The sequence below is a fragment of the Indicator indicator genome, chromosome 3 (assembly GCF_027791375.1).
Source record: "Indicator indicator isolate 239-I01 chromosome 3, UM_Iind_1.1, whole genome shotgun sequence".
NCBI lineage: Eukaryota > Metazoa > Chordata > Aves > Piciformes > Indicatoridae > Indicator > Indicator indicator.
This window is the reverse complement of record NC_072012.1, coordinates 20,525,184-20,544,096: the sequence shown is the minus strand read 5'-3', so window position 1 is coordinate 20,544,096 and position 18,913 is coordinate 20,525,184. Positions and strand designations below refer to the sequence as shown.

Genomic DNA, 18,913 nt, shown 5'->3' with positions numbered 1-18,913 from the left:
TAAACAGGTTACAAATAGGAAGTCAGACATCACACTGTTAAAAATTCTGAAGACTCAGAGCCCACAATAACATCTGACTAAAGATTTTATGACGCAAAGGAGTTGAGAATTGTCTCTGCCCATGGTGAGGAGGTTGGAGGAGATGCTCTTTAAAGGTCTCTCCCAACCTAAGCCATTCTCTGAAAGCCACATGGATATTACTCTCTGGTATAGCTGATTATATCACACAATGACTGCCATTTTAATTAGACTGAAATTTTTTAAAGCTGAAAAATCCTCTTCAAGGCTAATATTTTGACCTCAGGTAAACCGAAAAGTTACCTGTCCCCAGCTGGCTACGTGAAGCTTTTCCTTTTGTTATTGCTCACTTTCACGTTGAACTGAAACAGTGACACCACAGATACTGACAGTAACAGGCTATAGAACAGCACACTTAATAACCCTAAATGTCTTAAAAATAAAAGAAACATTCACACTTGTTTTGTTCACTTTGTCACAGAAAAGCCAAGTTTAGTAAGATAAGAACCACAGGTCTACAGTAACTTGGGAAGAAGGATCAGGGCATCCACTGGCAGCAAGAGGTAAGCTTCAAACCTATTAAGTTTTATATTTATTTATTTTCAGCACATGAAAACAAGGAAAGTTACCTGCATTGAACAGATGGAGAAATCTGTCATTTCTGAAAACCAGATTTTCCCTGTAGACTTGAATGTGAGACGAGACAGAGAAATAGGCTCTGAAAGACTCCTAGCTTTCTCACAGTCTGCAATCTAATTGTGCAATTTTGTTTTGGTTTTCTATCAAGTAAAAAGCACCAATTAATTTTAGAAATAGCATTCATTCTTTGCTTACTTCCACCCTGTGTGTACCCAGCACCTAAACAACCATCCAGGAGTTCCATATCTAAGATAAGGCTATGAAAAAAACTCTTGGGATACACAGTTATTTCCACCTTTTAAAGGGAACATTGAGTAAAACAGCTCTATACAACAAAAATAAGGCTATGGGCATTAACAAAACTTTAGCTCCAAATACCTTTATGGTGAGGAATCAAAGAACCAGTGCCAGGATCCATAATGCAAACCACATCAGTACCAGCCAATGAAGCACGGTAAGAAGCTCTTGCTCTTAAATCATCTCTAATTAAGAGCTGATTACTTGATTGTATATACCTGCAGCCATTTGAAACAAGTGTTGAACAGGTTGTAATCTCCTTTATAATTATCTTTAATTACAGCTCTGTAACTTTAAACTTTGAGGATGGTTTGGTGTTGTGTTTGTTTTTTTTTTTTTAGTTTATTTGTTGTTGTTTTTTTTTTCAGAAGAAAAATAAAGGCAGCACAAGAAATACCATCTGCTATGCTCACAGCTCAATTCAGTCCACACCATCTTCCAAAGACTCTTTCCCAGAATCATAGAATAGTTTGGGTTGAAAGGGTCATCTAATCCAACCCCCATGCAGTTAGCAGGGAATCCTCCACTAGATCAGGTTGCTCAGAGCCTTGTCAAACCTGACCTCAAGGCATGTAGCTTTAACTACCTCCTTGGGTAACCTATTCCAGTGTTCCAGCACTGTCATGTTCAAGAACTTGTTCCTAGTATCCAATCTAAATCTGCTCTTCTCTAATTTCAAATCATTGCCCCTCATCCTATCACTGCAGGCCTTTGTAAACAGTCCCTCTGCAGCCTTCTTGTAGACCCCCTTCAGGTACTATTAGGTATCCCTGGATCATCCAGTCTGGCAAAAAACTTTTGCTGGAATTCTAATTTCACTTTTGTAGGTGAAAAACAGATAGCATACAAAGCACATAAAGCCCTCTCAGGAGAAAACACCAGAATTTTGTGCAAGTACAGAAAAAAATTAATGGTGCCAAGTTCCTTTATTTTGCTGTTCCCATATGTAACTCTTAGAAATGCAAAACTAAAGCTCCTCTCTTGAGAAATGGTGATGCCCAATGGACTAAGAAGAGAATCCTACCTCAATTAATTATTCATCAGGGATTATTCATCCATTATTAAAAACAGAGATCTATTCAGGATTAGCATAGTCATGTTTATTTGTCATATCTTCAAGACAGTTACAAGGCAGAGTGCTCCAGTGCAGTATAATTTGGGACTGCCAAATGGGAAAATAAAATTAGAATGATAATGCTTTCCATAAACACATAAATTACAGGCAGTCACGGAGCTGGCCTAGAGCTCTCAAGACTTGCTATATTCTAACGTTGATTCAAGTTTGGGCATTTATTTATACAGTTCTGATTTGCTCATTAGCTCATATCTGCTCACTGCACAAAAGAACAGGAGAAAAGTAAATAAATGCTTAACAGCCCACATTTCTGGACAAATCAGGTAGAAGTTTTTTATATCCATGATGTCTCAGCATCATGCATAATCAGAATATTGTTAATTTTGAAGAGTCTCTCTGCTCTGTTATGTAGATCTCTTGCTTTGTGGCAAGTCTGCAGAGATATCTGCCACTTCATGAATCACACATCAGCATTTTCAGGATATAAAAAGCCAGTTTCACCTTTTGTTTGAATTCTAAGGAGAATTAGACTATACTCAGGGAATAGGAAAGATAACAATTCCAACAAGGCCATTAAGCCAAATGCACCTCTTAATAACAAGATAGTCTAGCATTCCTAGTATTCCCAGAATATTTTAAAACTGATGCGAAATGGAATTCATAATAAAATTTCTATTTCAACCTCAAAAGAGTACAAACATCAAATATTTTTCTTTCCAACTACTGAAAAAGTTACTCTTTTTGGAACATCACTTCTTGGTAGCATATCTTAAGAATATAATGTTTCAAAAATCGTAGAATGGCTTCAGTTGGAAGGGACCTCAGAGCTCATCAACTCCAACCTCTCACACCATGGGCAGGGACCTCTCTCAACTAGATTCGGGTGCTCAAGGCCTCATCCAACCTGGCTTTGAACACCCCATGGGAGGATCCACAACCTCCTTGGGCAACCTATTTCAGAGTCTCACCACCCTTGTACTGCAGAACTTCTTCCTAAGATCCAGTCTGAACCTACTCTCCCTCAGCTTCAAACCATGCACCCTTGGTCCTATCACTAGACATCTTTGTGAGAAGTCCCTTTCAAGCCTTCCTGTAAGATCCCTTTTTCTTAAGCCATTAGACTGTTGGGGTTTTGTTGTTGTTGCTTTGGTTTTGTTGGTAGGGGTTTTTGGGGTTTTTTTGTGGTTTTGGTTTTCATTTTGTTTGTTTGTTTTTTTTTTTTTTTGAGGGGAGGGAATCGTTGTTGTTTCTTTGATGGCATTTTATGACATCTGAGGTCTATAGACTTAAATATGTAAAACTTCCAGTTTCTGTATTCGATCCTTTTTCTCTTTTAAAGATGATGAGCTGTGTCAAAAGAAAGCTGCATTTTCATGTAGTGTCTTACAGGAAACCTGCGTCAAAAGAGGAGGAGCTATCGAGACCTCCAAAAATCCCAGCAACTGATCTCAGAATTTCAGAAAGGCTCTATATTTCATGAGAAATATTAAGTGTTTTACAAACCCTTATGTTTATATATCCAAGTATTTGACCCTCTTCACAACAAACACTCAAAACCATCCTAGGTCTAATTTGATTCTCCAAAATGTGGCTAATATGAATGGCATTTCTTTTCTGAAGAACTAAAAATGTGTAATAATCTCTGAATTTCTCAATCTTATAGAAGTCTGCCTCCATTAGGAAAAGCTATAATTGAATGTTACAGTCTCACTTCATTGATTAACTTTTTGTGCATATCAGAGTGAAAATGGAATTTAAATTACAAAAAAAAATTTAAAAACACAAACAACACTCTTCTCTTATTAGTAATTTAAACTCAGCAGAATTAAGCCAGTTAATAATCCCTTTTCCAAAATATTGGAACATTTCCTAAAGTCAGTGTATTAAAGGGTCAGGTTAACATGGCAATTGGAGAATGAGTTTGCCTAGAAGATCATGGAAATAGAGGAAACTAGTTATATCCTAGTCATACCGTCAAGAACAAATCAAGGAGAAAGGTAGTGAAAACGGTTGGTTTACAGACAAAATAAACAGCATCTTTGAACTCCATTTCTAATTGATTTCACTGAGTCACAAAGAGTAGTAAAGGACTGTGAAAATTACTTAGCACAAATTTATGTCAGCAGCTGAATTTGAAGGTGAAAGGTAAAACCAAAAAGCTGGTTACCTTCACTTGTGTTACAAATTCTGTGAACTCTTAGAAAACAGTTATGCTGCAAAAAGCTTTCCTTCACATCATACTTCTCTATTGTAAAGATCCTCTAAGGTGTTAATAAATTGAGTACAATAGCACCTCCTGCTTTTAATGAGATTTTTTTTCTTTCAGAAAGTACATTAAAGACTTATTAAAAATGAAGGTGATAATGCACATGTATGGTGTCTTAATAACGAGAACTCACACCTTTCTTTTTCTCTTTCCCAGCTGTATGGTTTTTAAATTACTTGCCTTGTCAATAAGTAGAAAAAGTATTAGATGTCTGCTAATATATTTGATATTTTGGATGGAACTCTTGAAAGATTCTGCAACGATTGAAGATGTTTTTTCACTTTACTCTGAAAGCTTATTCGCAAGTTCCCTATCAGGGATGCACTTCACTGCCAGAATGAGATCCTTGCAATGATTTACATTAAAAGACAGCACTCCTGCACTAAAAGCATATAAAGAGATGATAAATAACAAAAACAACAACAACAAAAAAAAAAGACCAAAAGATCATAGAATCATAGAATGGTTTAAGGTTGGAAGGGACTTTAGAGATCATCTGCTCCAGTGTCCCCACCAGACTTATATTTGGGTTATACCTATACATGTTCATATTAGGTCTTATACAATGGAACAAACGCATAGCAGAATTCTCTTGTGGCAACCCAGATTTTTGAGGAAGTCAGTGATTTCTAAACTCAAAACTCACCTAAGAGTCTACAAAGCTATAAAACTCCAGACAAGCTGCAAGAGGCATTACCCTTATTTTTATTTATTTTTAATGATCTGTCTCTAAGACATATTTCTAAGATCTAACTGGTGCCTCCTAGAAACCTGTAAACCAGAAGGCATCAGTGAGACTTTATGAAAAGAAGAATTGGAAGATTAAGGCAGGATGCTGGAGATGGACAAGCAGACAGTGGGATCCTCTTTCCAGAACAGAATGTCAGGCACATTCTGTACTCATCTGGTGAAGCCCATAGCATGTGTCTCCAAGCAGGTTTCACCACGGGCATGTTCACAATAAATTTCTACACTGAGAATCTCTTCTTCATAATTATGGAGATCCTAGGAAAGTGAGGTGAGAGTGCTCAGAATGCCATAACTGCTCTATCCCCTGGCTCATTTTGAGAAAGCACTACTGAAAAATAGTATAAGTGATTTGACAAGCATTAAATAAATACCACAACAACCCCTAAACCCACCCAGTTTCAGTAAATGTGTTTCATTGTTGTTAACTCTGCACCTCACTGTCCTATCACTTCTAGCACACACACAGATCCCTGTTGGCTGAGTAGAAAGATGTCAATGTGCAAAAAATCACTGACAGAAAAAAAATGTTAAGTTCCTGTCAGTGCGACATAGAATGGCTTAGGTTGGAGGGGACCTTAGATATCATCTGCTCCAACCTCCCTGCCCCAGGCAGGGACACCTTTCAACTACACTCAGGCTCAAGGCTTTATCCAACCTGGCCAACATGGTACATTTTAAATTAAATTACACACAACTGAAAGCTATATATCACAGAAAGAAGATGGACGCAACCTTCAGAGACTAAAATATTACCCTCTCTAAAAGCTTTACCATCTCCCTGTCAATTTAAACTGGTCATTCACCTTTTTTTTTTCTTCTTCCCCCAAATCACACAGGTTGTAGAAGTGTGAAGAAGCCATATCCAAAACGATTCAGTCAACAGAAGATTTATTTCACTAGGTTTTGGATCAGTATATTGTGTGAAGATAAAGACAGCTTTTACACTTTGCTTGTGTTTAGTGATGTTAAAACTTCCACAATATGACCTTACTGGGAAAAGATCACCCTTCTGCTTTGTGCCTGTAGGGACCAGCTTCCTGTACCCCAGGTCTGGAGCCAAATATAAACAGTCTCATTTCCCACAGACACTCTTTGCACCCAAGAGGACTCTTAGTGGTGCCAGTCATTATTAAGAGATCTCTATCCTCTCTCTGCTGATCTGAGAGAAAAAAATATTCTACTTTGTTTTCTTCACAGTTTTTCCTTTTCAAAAGGAAAAGTGTATTCACTGAGCTGACTCTTTGGAATGAAGTAGAGCCTTTTAAGGTGCAGTGTTTTAGCATTGTTGTAGCATCCACAATAAATTATAGACAATCCTGAAAATCTTGAACCTGCAACACAAATCAAGCACAGGGAGATGCCTACTACTGCTCTGCTCTTTCAGGTCACCTCTGGGATCAACTCCTATCATCCGAGACTTGTTTTATCTCAGTTATCCTTTTTTTGTCTTCCATTTCTTTGCTAAGCCATATTTCACTTCTGTTTTATGCAGCTAACATCTGTACTACCACCAAACGCACACCACAACCACCTAACACACACAAAACAAAAACCCCCCAAACTATTCAAAAGTAGCTTTCACATGACTTTTTCTTTAATTTTAAGCACAGTAAACATCAGTGTACACATCAACATCACAATAAATGCTGTCTCAGAAATACTAGGACTACAAAAATGGCCATTTATGCAGATGGTTAAAAGATAAGGATATTGAAAGGATTTTTCATGGGCATTTTAATGGGATCACAATATTACAGTATATCAGAAGTTGGAAGGGACCTCAAGAGATCACCAGGTCCAACACCCCTGCCAGAGCAGAGATAATTCCTAAAAGTCTGAGTCTCAGTCTTTATGTAAATAAGTGGATGTTAATAGGCCATCCATAAAACCTCCCCTTTTTAAAACACAAATGAGATATGCCTTATGTTTATACATATGTAGGTACAATTAATATTTCAACCCAGATGGAAACAAAATTGCTTTAGTTAACCAACCATTGCAAGGCAATCAAATGCAGTACCAAATGTAATTGTAGAAGATCTATTTGGGGAATAACAGCAATTACTTCATAGTGAATTCTCTTCTCCTCCTCCCAATTCACATACAATTTTTTCATGCATCTCTACAGCAGAAAAATAATTGGACCATCACAAGTGTCAAAACCACCCTCCTTTCACTCTGCTACATACAAGAAAATTCAAACTGACAAGGCTGTTTCATTTAGAAATATTGGTTTATCCCTCTGATTTGTAACTGCATTAATCTAAAACCATTTATGTAGGTCTCATATCTCCAGCTGTACATGCAGCTAGGGAATTGGACAATATCAACAGGGTTAGAACTGGTACTTTGGCAGCCTTATGATTGACACATGCAGCTCTGAATAGACCTTGGTATTATGACCAACCCTGTATGCCCTTGCTCTTTTGGATTTGTTTCACTGAAGTCAGCCCATATATATTTCCGTAGAAGGAATGTTTGTGTTATTTTCTCCTTAAAACTCCACAGGCTATTATAAGGCTCCAATCTGACTGCCAAGGACATTGCTGATTGAAAGCTTATTAGAAGCAGAAACAGATTGCCCCAACAACTTTCTTTCTACAATGATTCAAGTACAATGCTTGTGGAAGAGCTTTCATCACCAAAACCCGAGTTCCGGACAGACCATTTATAATGCTATCAGAAGGACTTTAAAAACCCTCATCCACAGAAAGGTTTATGGTATATTTTTTATTTTCCATCACAGTCAATAGAAGAATGAATCTTCCAGTGAAAATTTAGTTTATCAGAACGATCTATGTGAAAACTAATTTGAGCAGGTATTTTCTAAAAAGTGGGCCAGAAGAGAAGAAAGATTACTCCTGGCAAAAAAAAAAAAAAAAAAAAAAAAAAAAGTACCAAAAAAAAAACAACAAAAAAAGTTAAATTATAAAGAGACTTTATACATTTATTTGAAATTTAATTGCATAAACTAACATCAAGGTTATTATACAATGCATACTGTTCTCATCCAAATTCAAAACAGTATAGGCCAAGCTCCATTTGCAGTTACTTTGTTAGAAGTCTAACTGCATTTTGGTCTTATTTTTATTTTTTTATGATCATAATCTTTGCCTGAACACAACATTAATATAAAAATCACATTTAAAAATTATTTTGAGACTTCTTGGAAATGAATGCTGATAAGACAGGAAGCCTCTGTGGTATGACTGAGTTCTGCAAGGAAAGGGAAAAATAAAACCAGAAGCTGAGATGATGCTGTGGGTGTGGTGCCAGGAAGGAAAATTATTACAAAGAGCATCTGACTGTATTTACACTGTTCTGCACTGAGTTCATCAAACCTGCAAGTTTGTTTTCTCAAAACAGAGACAGATTATAGCAGAAAAGGTCACTGTAGCACCCTCATTACTGCATCTCTATAGAATATGCATTCTGTGGTTCACCTTGTAATACAAGCTGTGGTTGTGCAGTGCTCACTTAAAAGCCTTCAGACTGTATTTAGAACCTCTTTGCACTCCTAAAAGCCAGTCACTCTCATCTGAATTATTTGACCTGACCTTATAGTGTTTTTGTCTGTTTTCAGATCCCCAAGTGTCTAAGGAACACTGGATCAGACAGGATATTACAGAAAACCATTGGCCTTTAACTGGGTGTCATTAGGACTCCAGTGGATGCACAGTCTATGTTTGTAGCAGCATCACATAAGAGCACCATCTGGTTTTGTGCCTGAAGGAACAGGTAATGAAGGCATAATAAATGACTTTGACACTTAGCAAGGAAATGTATCATAGTATCACATTACGTTAGAGGTTGGAAGGGTCCTCAAGAGATTACCAAGTCTAATCCCCCTGCCAAAGCAGGATCACTTAGGGTAGTCCACACAGGGATGCATCCAGGCAGGTTTTGAATGTGTCCAGAGAAGGAGATTCCACAACCTCTTTGGGCAGCTTGCTCCAGTGCTCTGACACCCTCACTGTAAAGAAGTTTCTCCTCATGTTGAGGTGAAACCTTCTGCGTTCAAACTTGTACCTGTTGTTTCTTGTCTTATTATTGTGCACCACCAAAAGGAGCTTGGCCCCCATCCACTTGACACCTACCCCTCAGATATTTATACACATTGATGAGATCCCCTCTCAGTCTTCCCTTCTCAAGACTAAACAGCCCCAATGTGGCCCACAATTAACAGGCTTATAAACATGCAGCACAAAATTAAATTGGCTTGATCTGTAATAAAGAATTAAGCTTTTACATTTTACAATCATTTGTTTTCCAGTAAAGTATGAAATTACTGAAAAGATACTTTAGTGTTTGATCAGGTTAGGGTCTCTTTCAGTGCTACTAGAACCCTAAAGAGAAGAGATGCAGTTATTAACATATAGAAAAAGTTTCTAAAAACAATAGTCTATGACTCCCAGTATAGATAGTCATGTAGATAACCAAATCCTTCTGTATTAAGCTTTTTCCTTCTTTTTTTTTTTCCCACCACATAAGCAAAACCCAACTTGTAAGAATCTTTCCTACGATTGTGTGTTTCATTGCTTGGAGTATCACACTTCAACTGATAGTAATCATCACTCTGATGTGTCCTCTGTAATCATTCCTCATATTTCAAAATGAATAGATGACAGAGTACATCACAGTGCTACATCCCTGGGCTCATTAAGCTTCATATGAGCTTCTAAAGTAAAAATCATAAAATCGGAGAATCGCTGAGGTCATCTACTCCAACCTCCCGACCATGGGCAGGAATGCTTCTCAACTATACTCAGCTACTCAAGTCTTCATCCAACCCAGCCTTGAATAGCCCTAAGAGGAGGCATCCACAACCTCCCTTGGCAGCCTATTCCAGAGTCTCACCACCCTTGCACTGAAGAACGCAGGATGGGTGTGGTGTAACACAGCCTTTTTCCCCTCAAATCCCAGAGCACCTGCGCTCTGTTGGAGTCTCCTTCCACCCCAGGTGTGGCCACTTTGCCCTCCCCGCCCACTCCCCTTTTTAATTGCCCCCAGGAAGGGCAGAAGCCCTAAGCTGACCCCATCTGGGCTGAGGATCCTCCTTCTCTTATCACTGGTGAGTCCCTATGGTGCATACTGTGTGACTGGGGGTGGGGGGACAAAGGCCAGGGGGCCTGGTGGCCCCCTGGCTAGATAGGAAGAGGGTTGATTGTCACTGCAATATCATCCATGGATGCTGACTGAGCCTGCTTACTGGGGCTGAGCTTCTCTGTGTAGTATCTTGACTGCTTGAGTGTCTTGTCCCAGGCTCTGGGATGGGTGTGTAAAAATGGTGGTGGTGGAGCAGGAGCTGTTTAGGCAGGGTAGAGGATCATGTAGATAGAGCAGGAGCTGGTTTGGGAAAATGAAGGAGGGTGGGGAGAGGTGGTGATAGAGCAGCAGCTACTGTAGACATTTCCTTATGGGGAATAGATAAATATACTTATGGCTCAAATGGATACCTATATTATTGCTATATCAAAGTGGTGCACACTTAAGGACAAAGGTCTTCTAATTAAAAGTACCTGAGATGTCTTTAATTTACTTGCCCTATGAAAAACAGAAGGAGTTGTATAAAATAAAATAGTTTTTGTCCAATACTTGTTAGAAGAATGGAAAATGTATTGATAGATCTGGTTTTAAGAAGTGTGACAAAACAGGTGCAGGGAGGACCTAACGATCATGAAAGTTGCCATGGGAAGGGTAAACCTTTTGTGGATTAAATGTTTTGTGAAACTGCTCCTCTAAGCTAAATCACTTGTTTTTAATACCAGAAATACACTTTGTAGCTTAGCCTACCTACATTCAAAAGGTAAATCTCTGGGGAGACCTAATGGCAGATGTTCAGTACCTGAAGGGGGCTACAGGAAAGATGGAGAGAGATTGTTTGCAAAGGGCTGCAGTGACAGGATGAGGGGCAAAGGCTTCAAACCAGAGAAGAGCAGATTTAGATTGGATATGGCAGAGCTGCTGAACGCCTTCTTTGCCTCAGTCTTTACTCCTAAGACCAGCCCTCAGGAATCTCAGTCTCTAGAAACAAGGGAGCAGAACTGGAGGCAAGCTGCTCAGAGAGATGGAGTCCACTTCTCTGGAGACTTTCAAAACCCACTTGGATGCATTCCTGTGTGGACTACCCTAAATGATCCTGCTTTGGCAGGGGGGTTGGATCTGATGATATCTTAAGGTCCTTTCCAGCCTCTGATATATTGTGAACTTCTTCCTAAGAACCAGCCTAAACCTATTTTCCCTCAGCTTCAAACTGTTCCCACATGTCCTGTTGCTAGACACCTTTATGAAAAGTCCTTCTTCACCTTTCCTTTCCCAGGATCCCTTCAGGTACTGGAAGACAGGTCTAAGGTCCCCTTGGAGTCTTTTCTTTGGGCTGAGCAATCCCAGCTGCCTCAAACTCTTATCACAGCAGAGATGTTCCAGTCCTATGTCCCTTTTATGATGAGGACACCAGAACTGAACACAGCATTCAAGGTGGGGGCATATCAGAGAAGAGTAAAAGGTTAGAATCACTCAAAAGTCCACTTTACTCTCTAGAAACCCAGACTGTTTTCTGAATACAATAAAATGCCCTTTCATATCTGATGTTTCTTTTTGTGGTGATTTTATATAAGCAACATTTTGTAAGAACATCATTAACATTTCAGAGTAAAAACTGGAGAATGTTAGAAGGAGAAAAACTGAAACTTACCCCAAACTCATCCCTCCACTGATGTGATGCTTGATACTTCTCCGCTTCTTTAGCGAGGCGCTGTAGACCAAACAGAGGGTAAAGTTTTAGTCTTTACTGATTCTTCACAATCAGTGAAAGAAGCAATTTCTTCATGTAGATCCTCTGTCTACATAAATTTCTCTATTTTTTTTGTTACTTACTGAAAACTAAGTATATTTGAATAAAAATGTACCAACTTCAAAAATGTTGTTTTCTGTATTATTAAGTACTATAATCATGCACTGGCAAACTTAACCCTCATTTTACCATTTAAAAAGTCCTAGTTGTGTTCAAACTCCATCAATATCCTTCTAAAAATATTTTCTTTTAAACATGCCACCTTGCCTTACATCATTGAATGTTTTGGGTTAGAAGGGACCTCCAAAAGTTATCTAGTCGAACCCCCTGAAGTCAACAGGGTCATCTTCCCCTAGATCAGGTTGCTCCAGGGATGGGTCCTCAACTACCTCCCTGAGCAACCTGTTCCAGCATTCCACCAGCCTCATGGCAAAGAACGTCTTCCTAAAACTGAATCTAAATCTCTTTTTCTCTAATTTCAAACTATTGCCCCTCATCCTCTCACTACAGACCTTTGGAAACCATCCCTCTGCAGCCTTCTTGTAGGTTCCCTTCAGAGCCTAGCACTACAATCTCTGTACAGAGAAAAAGAATTCTGAGGTTTCAGCAATGGAACCCAAAGTACTGTATAGCAGTACAGAAGCTGGGAAATCATGACCTGGAAGAGAGGGCTTTAAAAGTTAACCAAATGCTGAAGCATCTATTTCCATGCTTTTGGAGGATGCTTGACAGCTGTAGGATTATGCTTCGAAGAGATCAAAAAGGGCTGCTGTCAGTTTCAGCCACTGTGATTGACACAGCAGTTGATGTCAAATGTAAAGTGCTGAAAACCACTGTGAGTAAAGAAGCATTTGTTTAAGAAATGTTTCTAGATGAAACAACTATTTCTACCACTGTTTTTTCACTTTTTTAATGAATGAGAACTGCTCTCTCCCTGACTATTTTCTAAATATTGTGAAGGATGCAATGTTTTCAGCACTTTTCAGAACCTTGACCTCAGCAATAAAAGAAAATTATCATTTGAAAGACAGTCACTGGCCACAAATAAGTTTGTTTTTTTTTATCAGACTTCGAAGAAAGTCAACAGTCTAGTTCCAGTAGATTTCCTAACACCATTTAAAGACAGTGGCTACCTTAAAAGCAAAGCATGCATTGGGAATGGCAGATAAGACAGAAATGTTATTTGTTCCACCAGCCTGTGAACTTTTCTTTAACTTTTAAAGGGCTTTCAAAATACTACACATGTGGACAAAAAAACAGACCAACAACTAAAAAACCCAAAGCCAGGCTGCTTGTCAATCTTAAACTGTCTATTTTCAAAGGTCTTGTCCCCAGGTTCCAACACATGTTGCTAGTTCTGAAAGACAGCCTTTGATGCAGCACAGACTGCAAGAATAAGACCTGAAGAATCTTTATCTGATCTGCAAAGATAAGCTGTCTAGAAGGTTTATTCATCTTCCAGCCTTTTTTTTTTCTCCTGTATGCATGTCAAAGCTTTATCTCCTCCTAGCCAGGACAGAACTCTGTCTGCTAATGGCCCAATTACAGTAATAATCAGTACAGTGAAATATTTTTTTCCTCTTTTCTTGTGCTTCTCATTCTCCTTTAAGTATTTTAGCTTGAAAATAATATTTGACTATCCCTTGACATGTTATAAAATAGATTATAAATTGTTGTAAATTATAAAATATGTAAGTTTGGAATTATTAGACACCAGTAGCCCCACTAAGCTTTCTAAAATAGCAAATCCATAGATATTTTAGGTTATTTCAAAGCGATAAATACCCAGGGGGAAGATATCAATATCAAGCTTAAACAGAAAAATGTAAAATTCAATGAACTTCAAATATGATCCAAATAAGTCAATCCTGTTCTTGCATGAACAGGGTAAAAAGTTACAAGAGGTGTGTATAAAAGTGGTTTCAAACAGGAATTTCATATTTCATTTGAAATACAATCATTTACAGAAGAAGAGTGTTTATGAATTGCACATAAATTACAGGAGAGAGATATGAGGAAAAGATTTTGTAAAGACTGAGATAGGGTGTCTGAAGTGCCAGTTGGAAGACTGATACTATTATTTCACTTCAGGTTTAATACAGGCTGTTAAAATTTTAAGGAATTGCATTTTCACCTTCATAAGCTGTTATATTCTGCATTAAACCAAACTAGAATGATTTGCTTCCATCTTGGTTCTACTGTTTTGTCTTCCATTGGACTATCTTATACTGTAATAATAATTCTGTGTAATCCATTAGCCAAATACTCCATTAATTTTGCTATTACAGAATCAAAGAATCATAGACTCGCAGAATGTTAGGGATTAAAAGAGATCTTGAAAGATCATTCAGTCCAACTCTGCTGCTAGAGCAGGACCCCTTATAGGTCACAGAAGAATGCATCCAGGTGGGTTTTGAATATCTCTGGAGAAGGAGACTCCACAACCTCTCTGGGCAGCCTGTACCAGGGCTCTGTCAGCCTCACAGTGAAAGAGTTTTCCCTTATGTCCATAGGGAACCTCCTATGCTCCAGCTTCCACACATTGATCCTTGTCCTACCACTGGACATCACTGAGCAGAGCCTGGCTCTGTCCTCCCAACACTCACCATTCACATCTTTATAAACACGAATGAGGTCACCTCTCAGACTCCTCTTCTCCAAGATAGAGCGTCCCAGCTCCCTCAGCCTTTCCGCACAAAGATGTTCCTCTCCCTTAATCATCCTTATGGCTCTGTGCTGCACTCTTTTGAGCAGTTCCCTGAGGTCCTTCTTGAATTGAGTGGCCCAGAATCATATGCAATATTCCAGGTATGGCCTCACCAGGGCAGAGTAGAGGGGGAGAAGAACAATTCTCAACCTACTAACCACACCCCTCCTAATACACCCCAGGATGCCATTTGCCTTCTTAGCCAGAAGGGCACATTGGTGGCCCACGTTCACCCTGTTGTCCACCAGGACTCTTGGGTACTTTTCCCCAGAGCTGCTCTCCAACAGATCAGTCCCCAATCAGTCCACATCTCAGATTGAACTAAACATACACCTAATTACGCTGATTTCAATTGCAATTCTATAAGGTTTAAGATCTCCTCTTCCAGGTCATTTTTTTATGCTCTTAAAAGTCATTTGATCACTAATACTGCAGGATGTAATTTACCATGATAATTCCTATTATCAGGACAGGCTACCCCAAAGTAGAGCTGTTATTCTATGCATTACTGTATTCCATTCTGTAAATACCATTAGGCTCAGTAGAAGTGTACAGAATTGTACAATTCTGTACAATTACAGAATTGTAATCCTTACTAGGTATTTATGCTACAGGGTCACGGTCTCTCTCCTACTCTGGCATCTGCTGTGCCACATGATGGTAATCTGATCTGTGGTCTGTTAATGAGAATATCTGAAGCATGTAAGGTCACAGACAAAGACTTAGTTTATAATTGGTCTCCTATATTCAACACAGTTGTATGAAAAATCCCCTGCCATACTCTGGAGCCAGTTTCAAGTTTGTCATCTGAGGCAGCAGATGAATCATATTCTTAAGGGAAAAGAGTACATGAGAAGTTTGCTGATGTGTGAAATTTACCAGAGCACTCTTTATATAAACGCCTGGACCAAATTGATCCATAATCTAACACAACCAATAATTAGCACAATTGTTGAAAAGCTAATGCCATTGTACTCTGAACCATGATTCAAAATAATGCCTCCAACTTTGTCTTCCACTTTTAACCATTAACAACCTAAACTGATACTTTTATAGATTACAATACCCATCTTTATTTACACAATAAACGGAAAATTACTTTCCATAATTTACGTGCTTGCCTAATGCATTTGAAGTAATTTCTGGTTTATTCAGATGAACTAGACTTTCTCAGTTTTTTTCCTTGTGTGATGACATCATACCTAACACAAAGCTGTCATGTAGCCTAAAAATGCAATTTAATAGGAAAAAACCCCAAAACGTACTGTCATCTTCCATATACTCAGCAGACAGATAAAGGATTTCTGTATCTGTTAACAATTGTAGTCAAAAATCATTCTTTATGACTCAAGACATTCCTACTGTTTGAGTGAAATGGTAGACTGGTTGTCTACAGAGAAATTTTACCCTTCTAGTGATTCTCCAGTTCCAAAGCAGAAGACTTAAAATTAATGAAGCTCCTATTTTCAATAAAAGCAGAAATAAATGGAAAGCCAAATCTGAACTGAAGTATCTGAGATTACAGTTTTTTAGGTGAAGTTAACGCTCTCTGACATGGATAACCGTATTGATTTTAATAGGGAAAACTGAAAGAGGGAGACCCTAAATGAATGCACTGCACATGTGGATTTTGACATCTTAAATGCTGTGTGAAATCCCATGTGCAAATTATCAAACAGAGAAGCAAAGAGTAACATGGTGCCAGTACTACATCTACTCCTAAAGAAGTGCAGAGTCTTTTAAATATGTTATACTTTAGTCAGAATGTAAGTTAAACTTTAGTAAGAATCTAAAATCCTACAGAAGTAGTCAAAGGTAGCACTAATATTAAACAACCTCTGATTCTTTCCTAAGGAAAACTACAGAATGGCTGGAACAAGATACCCCATTGAAAATCATACTGATGAATACATAAATAAGCTCAAACACATATATTTACAGTTCTGGAGAAGTAGTTGAGCTGGAGAGAAGATGCTGGGGGCACTTAGAACTGCTTTCCAATACCTGAACACTCCTATAGGAAGGCTGGAGAGGGACTTTCCATAACAGTGTCTAGCAATAGGACAACGGGGAATGGTTTGAAGCTGAGGGAGAGTAGGTTTAGTTGGGATCTTAGGAAGAAGTTCTGCAGTATAAGGAATGTGTTGCTCAGTGACATTGTGGAAGGCCCCTCCTTTGGGGTGTTCAAGGCCAGTCTGGATGAGGGCTTGAGCAGCCAAGTCTAGCTGAGAGGCATTCCTGCCCATGGTGTGGGAGGGTTGGAGTAAGTAATTTCTAAGGTCCTTTCCAACCTAAACCATTCTGTGATATGCACCTGGGTGAGTGCACAGTGTATGGAACTTGCAGGGGGAATACTGCCAAATATCAGTCAGTAGCTGTCGGAAAAGTTACTGGTTCCCACCTCAGATTGGTCTCTAATGTTCATAATTGGTAGTAGATGAAAAGAACTCTTACATGAGCAGTCAATGGGATGAATGAACTGCAGGTGCAAAAACACTGCTGGTGAGCACCTGCCTGAGTATTGGAGAAGAGGACAAATCAAATACAGACACAATGAGGAACAACTGGGACAATTGAGTCCAGTTCACCGCATATGAGATACGGTTTTGTATGAACTATCCAACACATTTAATATGCTGCAGTATAAGTGTACAAAAATATTCTGCCAATTATTGTTAAAAAGCAACAAATAATGTTGCTTTGTTCAATTCCATGTTTTCCAACTTTGTGGGGAAAGTGAGGGAGGATGGAGATTCAGTTCCTGAGATTAAGCATATTTCTAGGATGCCTGGAATTGGGAGGTTTGAGAAGCTGGGCACCTTGACACTGTGAAAAATGTTTCAGTAGACAAGAGAGTAAGATAAAAAGAACTGTAGATAAAGGCATGAAGAAAAATGATCAGAAAAGTAAAAAAAAATAATCTGTCAGGTGCATCTTGACACTCAGCAGTGAAATTTTGCTACAGTGGTGCACAGAAACAGCAAAAGACCAATTCTTTTAACACATAATTTATCCTCTGATTTGCAGAGGTTTCAGACCCTTAGAGCTTATTACATTTTCACTCTAATAATTCAGATGCCTTAAATGCAAGTCACATTAGTGTTACAATTTTAAACAAGCTGAACGTGAAGAACACATGCTGAATCCATTAGGCTGAAATTGCCAAGTGCTCCAACACATCATAACTTGCACACCACCACCATCTCCAGTACACTGCCTGCCTTAGGAAACTTTTACGCTTCACAGCTGAGCCAGCAACTTCACAGACACAATTAGAACCTGACACATGTATCGAGTAGGCACGCTTTGTTACCCTGCTTTTTCAACTGTAGAGTATGTGTAGTTCCTAGGAACCCAGAGAAAAGTCAGGACTATATAAATTGATTATAGGAGTATCCAAATTAACTTTCTCCAAAACAAAGGTTCTAAAATGTCAAAAATGTAAATTTCCTCTAACGTGAAAGAAAAAGAGTAAAAAGGCAAAAACAAAAGAAGCACAAAATACAACTCTTAAATGCTTAACATTTGTATGTCTGCAGTTCCGTTAAAATCTGATGAGGATTCAAATGAGGACAAAACTGTAACGGACAAAACTGCCAAGAGAAAAATAAGAATAGGAATAGACCAAGTAAATAAATCTTTACTAAAGGACAAGTAGAATCATAGAATGGTTTAGGTTGGAAGAGACCTTACAGATCATCTACTCCAACCTCTCCACCATGGGCAGGGACACCTCTGAACCAGACTCAGCTGCTCAAGACCTCATCCAACCTGGCCTTGAACAACCCTAAGAAGGAGGCATCGACAGCCTCACTGGGCAGAGTTTCACCACCCTCACACTACAGAACTTCTTCCAATATTCCCATCTACACCTACTGTGCCTCAGTTTCAAACCATTCCCCCACATCCTATTGCTAGACACACTTATGAAAAGTCCTTCTCCAGCCTTCCTGTAGGCTCCCTTCAGGTACTGAAGGCAGGTCTAAGGTCCCCTCAGAGTCTTCTCTCAATGCCAGCTCCCTCAGTCTATCCTAACAGTTTTAGCATATAAAGTAAAGCAGAATGGTGAAATGATTTAACCAAAGTCACACAAAACATTAGTATCAGGTGCCAGTAACTTTTATGTCCATAAGATTTATTATCTGAATTAATCCATTGTATTTTTCTGGTTTTCTTTCAGTTGTTTCCTCCTTTTTATGATTCTATACATGACCTATAACTGTGCCAAAAATGTATTTAATTGGCTGTCCTAGCAAGTAATGGACATATTGCAATCAGCGTTCATGTTATGATTTCCTCCCAATTCTTAACTCACCAAAAAAAAAAAAAAAAAAAAAGAAAAAAAAGGAAAAATTTCTAGCGTTATTC

The 18,913-nt window shown here is 38.6% G+C and overlaps 1 protein-coding gene across 3 annotated transcripts in view; it reads right to left on the bottom strand.

The window, feature by feature from the left end:
* Positions 1 to 18,913, bottom strand: part of CACNA2D1 (calcium voltage-gated channel auxiliary subunit alpha2delta 1) — a 354,317-nt gene that overhangs the window by 170,635 nt on the left and 164,769 nt on the right. For all 3 annotated transcript variants that reach the window (XM_054399510.1, XM_054399509.1, XM_054399508.1), the window contains exon 4: positions 11,740 to 11,799. In XM_054399510.1, the coding sequence (XP_054255485.1) occupies positions 11,740 to 11,799 (60 nt within the window). The remainder of the gene's footprint in view (positions 1 to 11,739; positions 11,800 to 18,913) is intronic.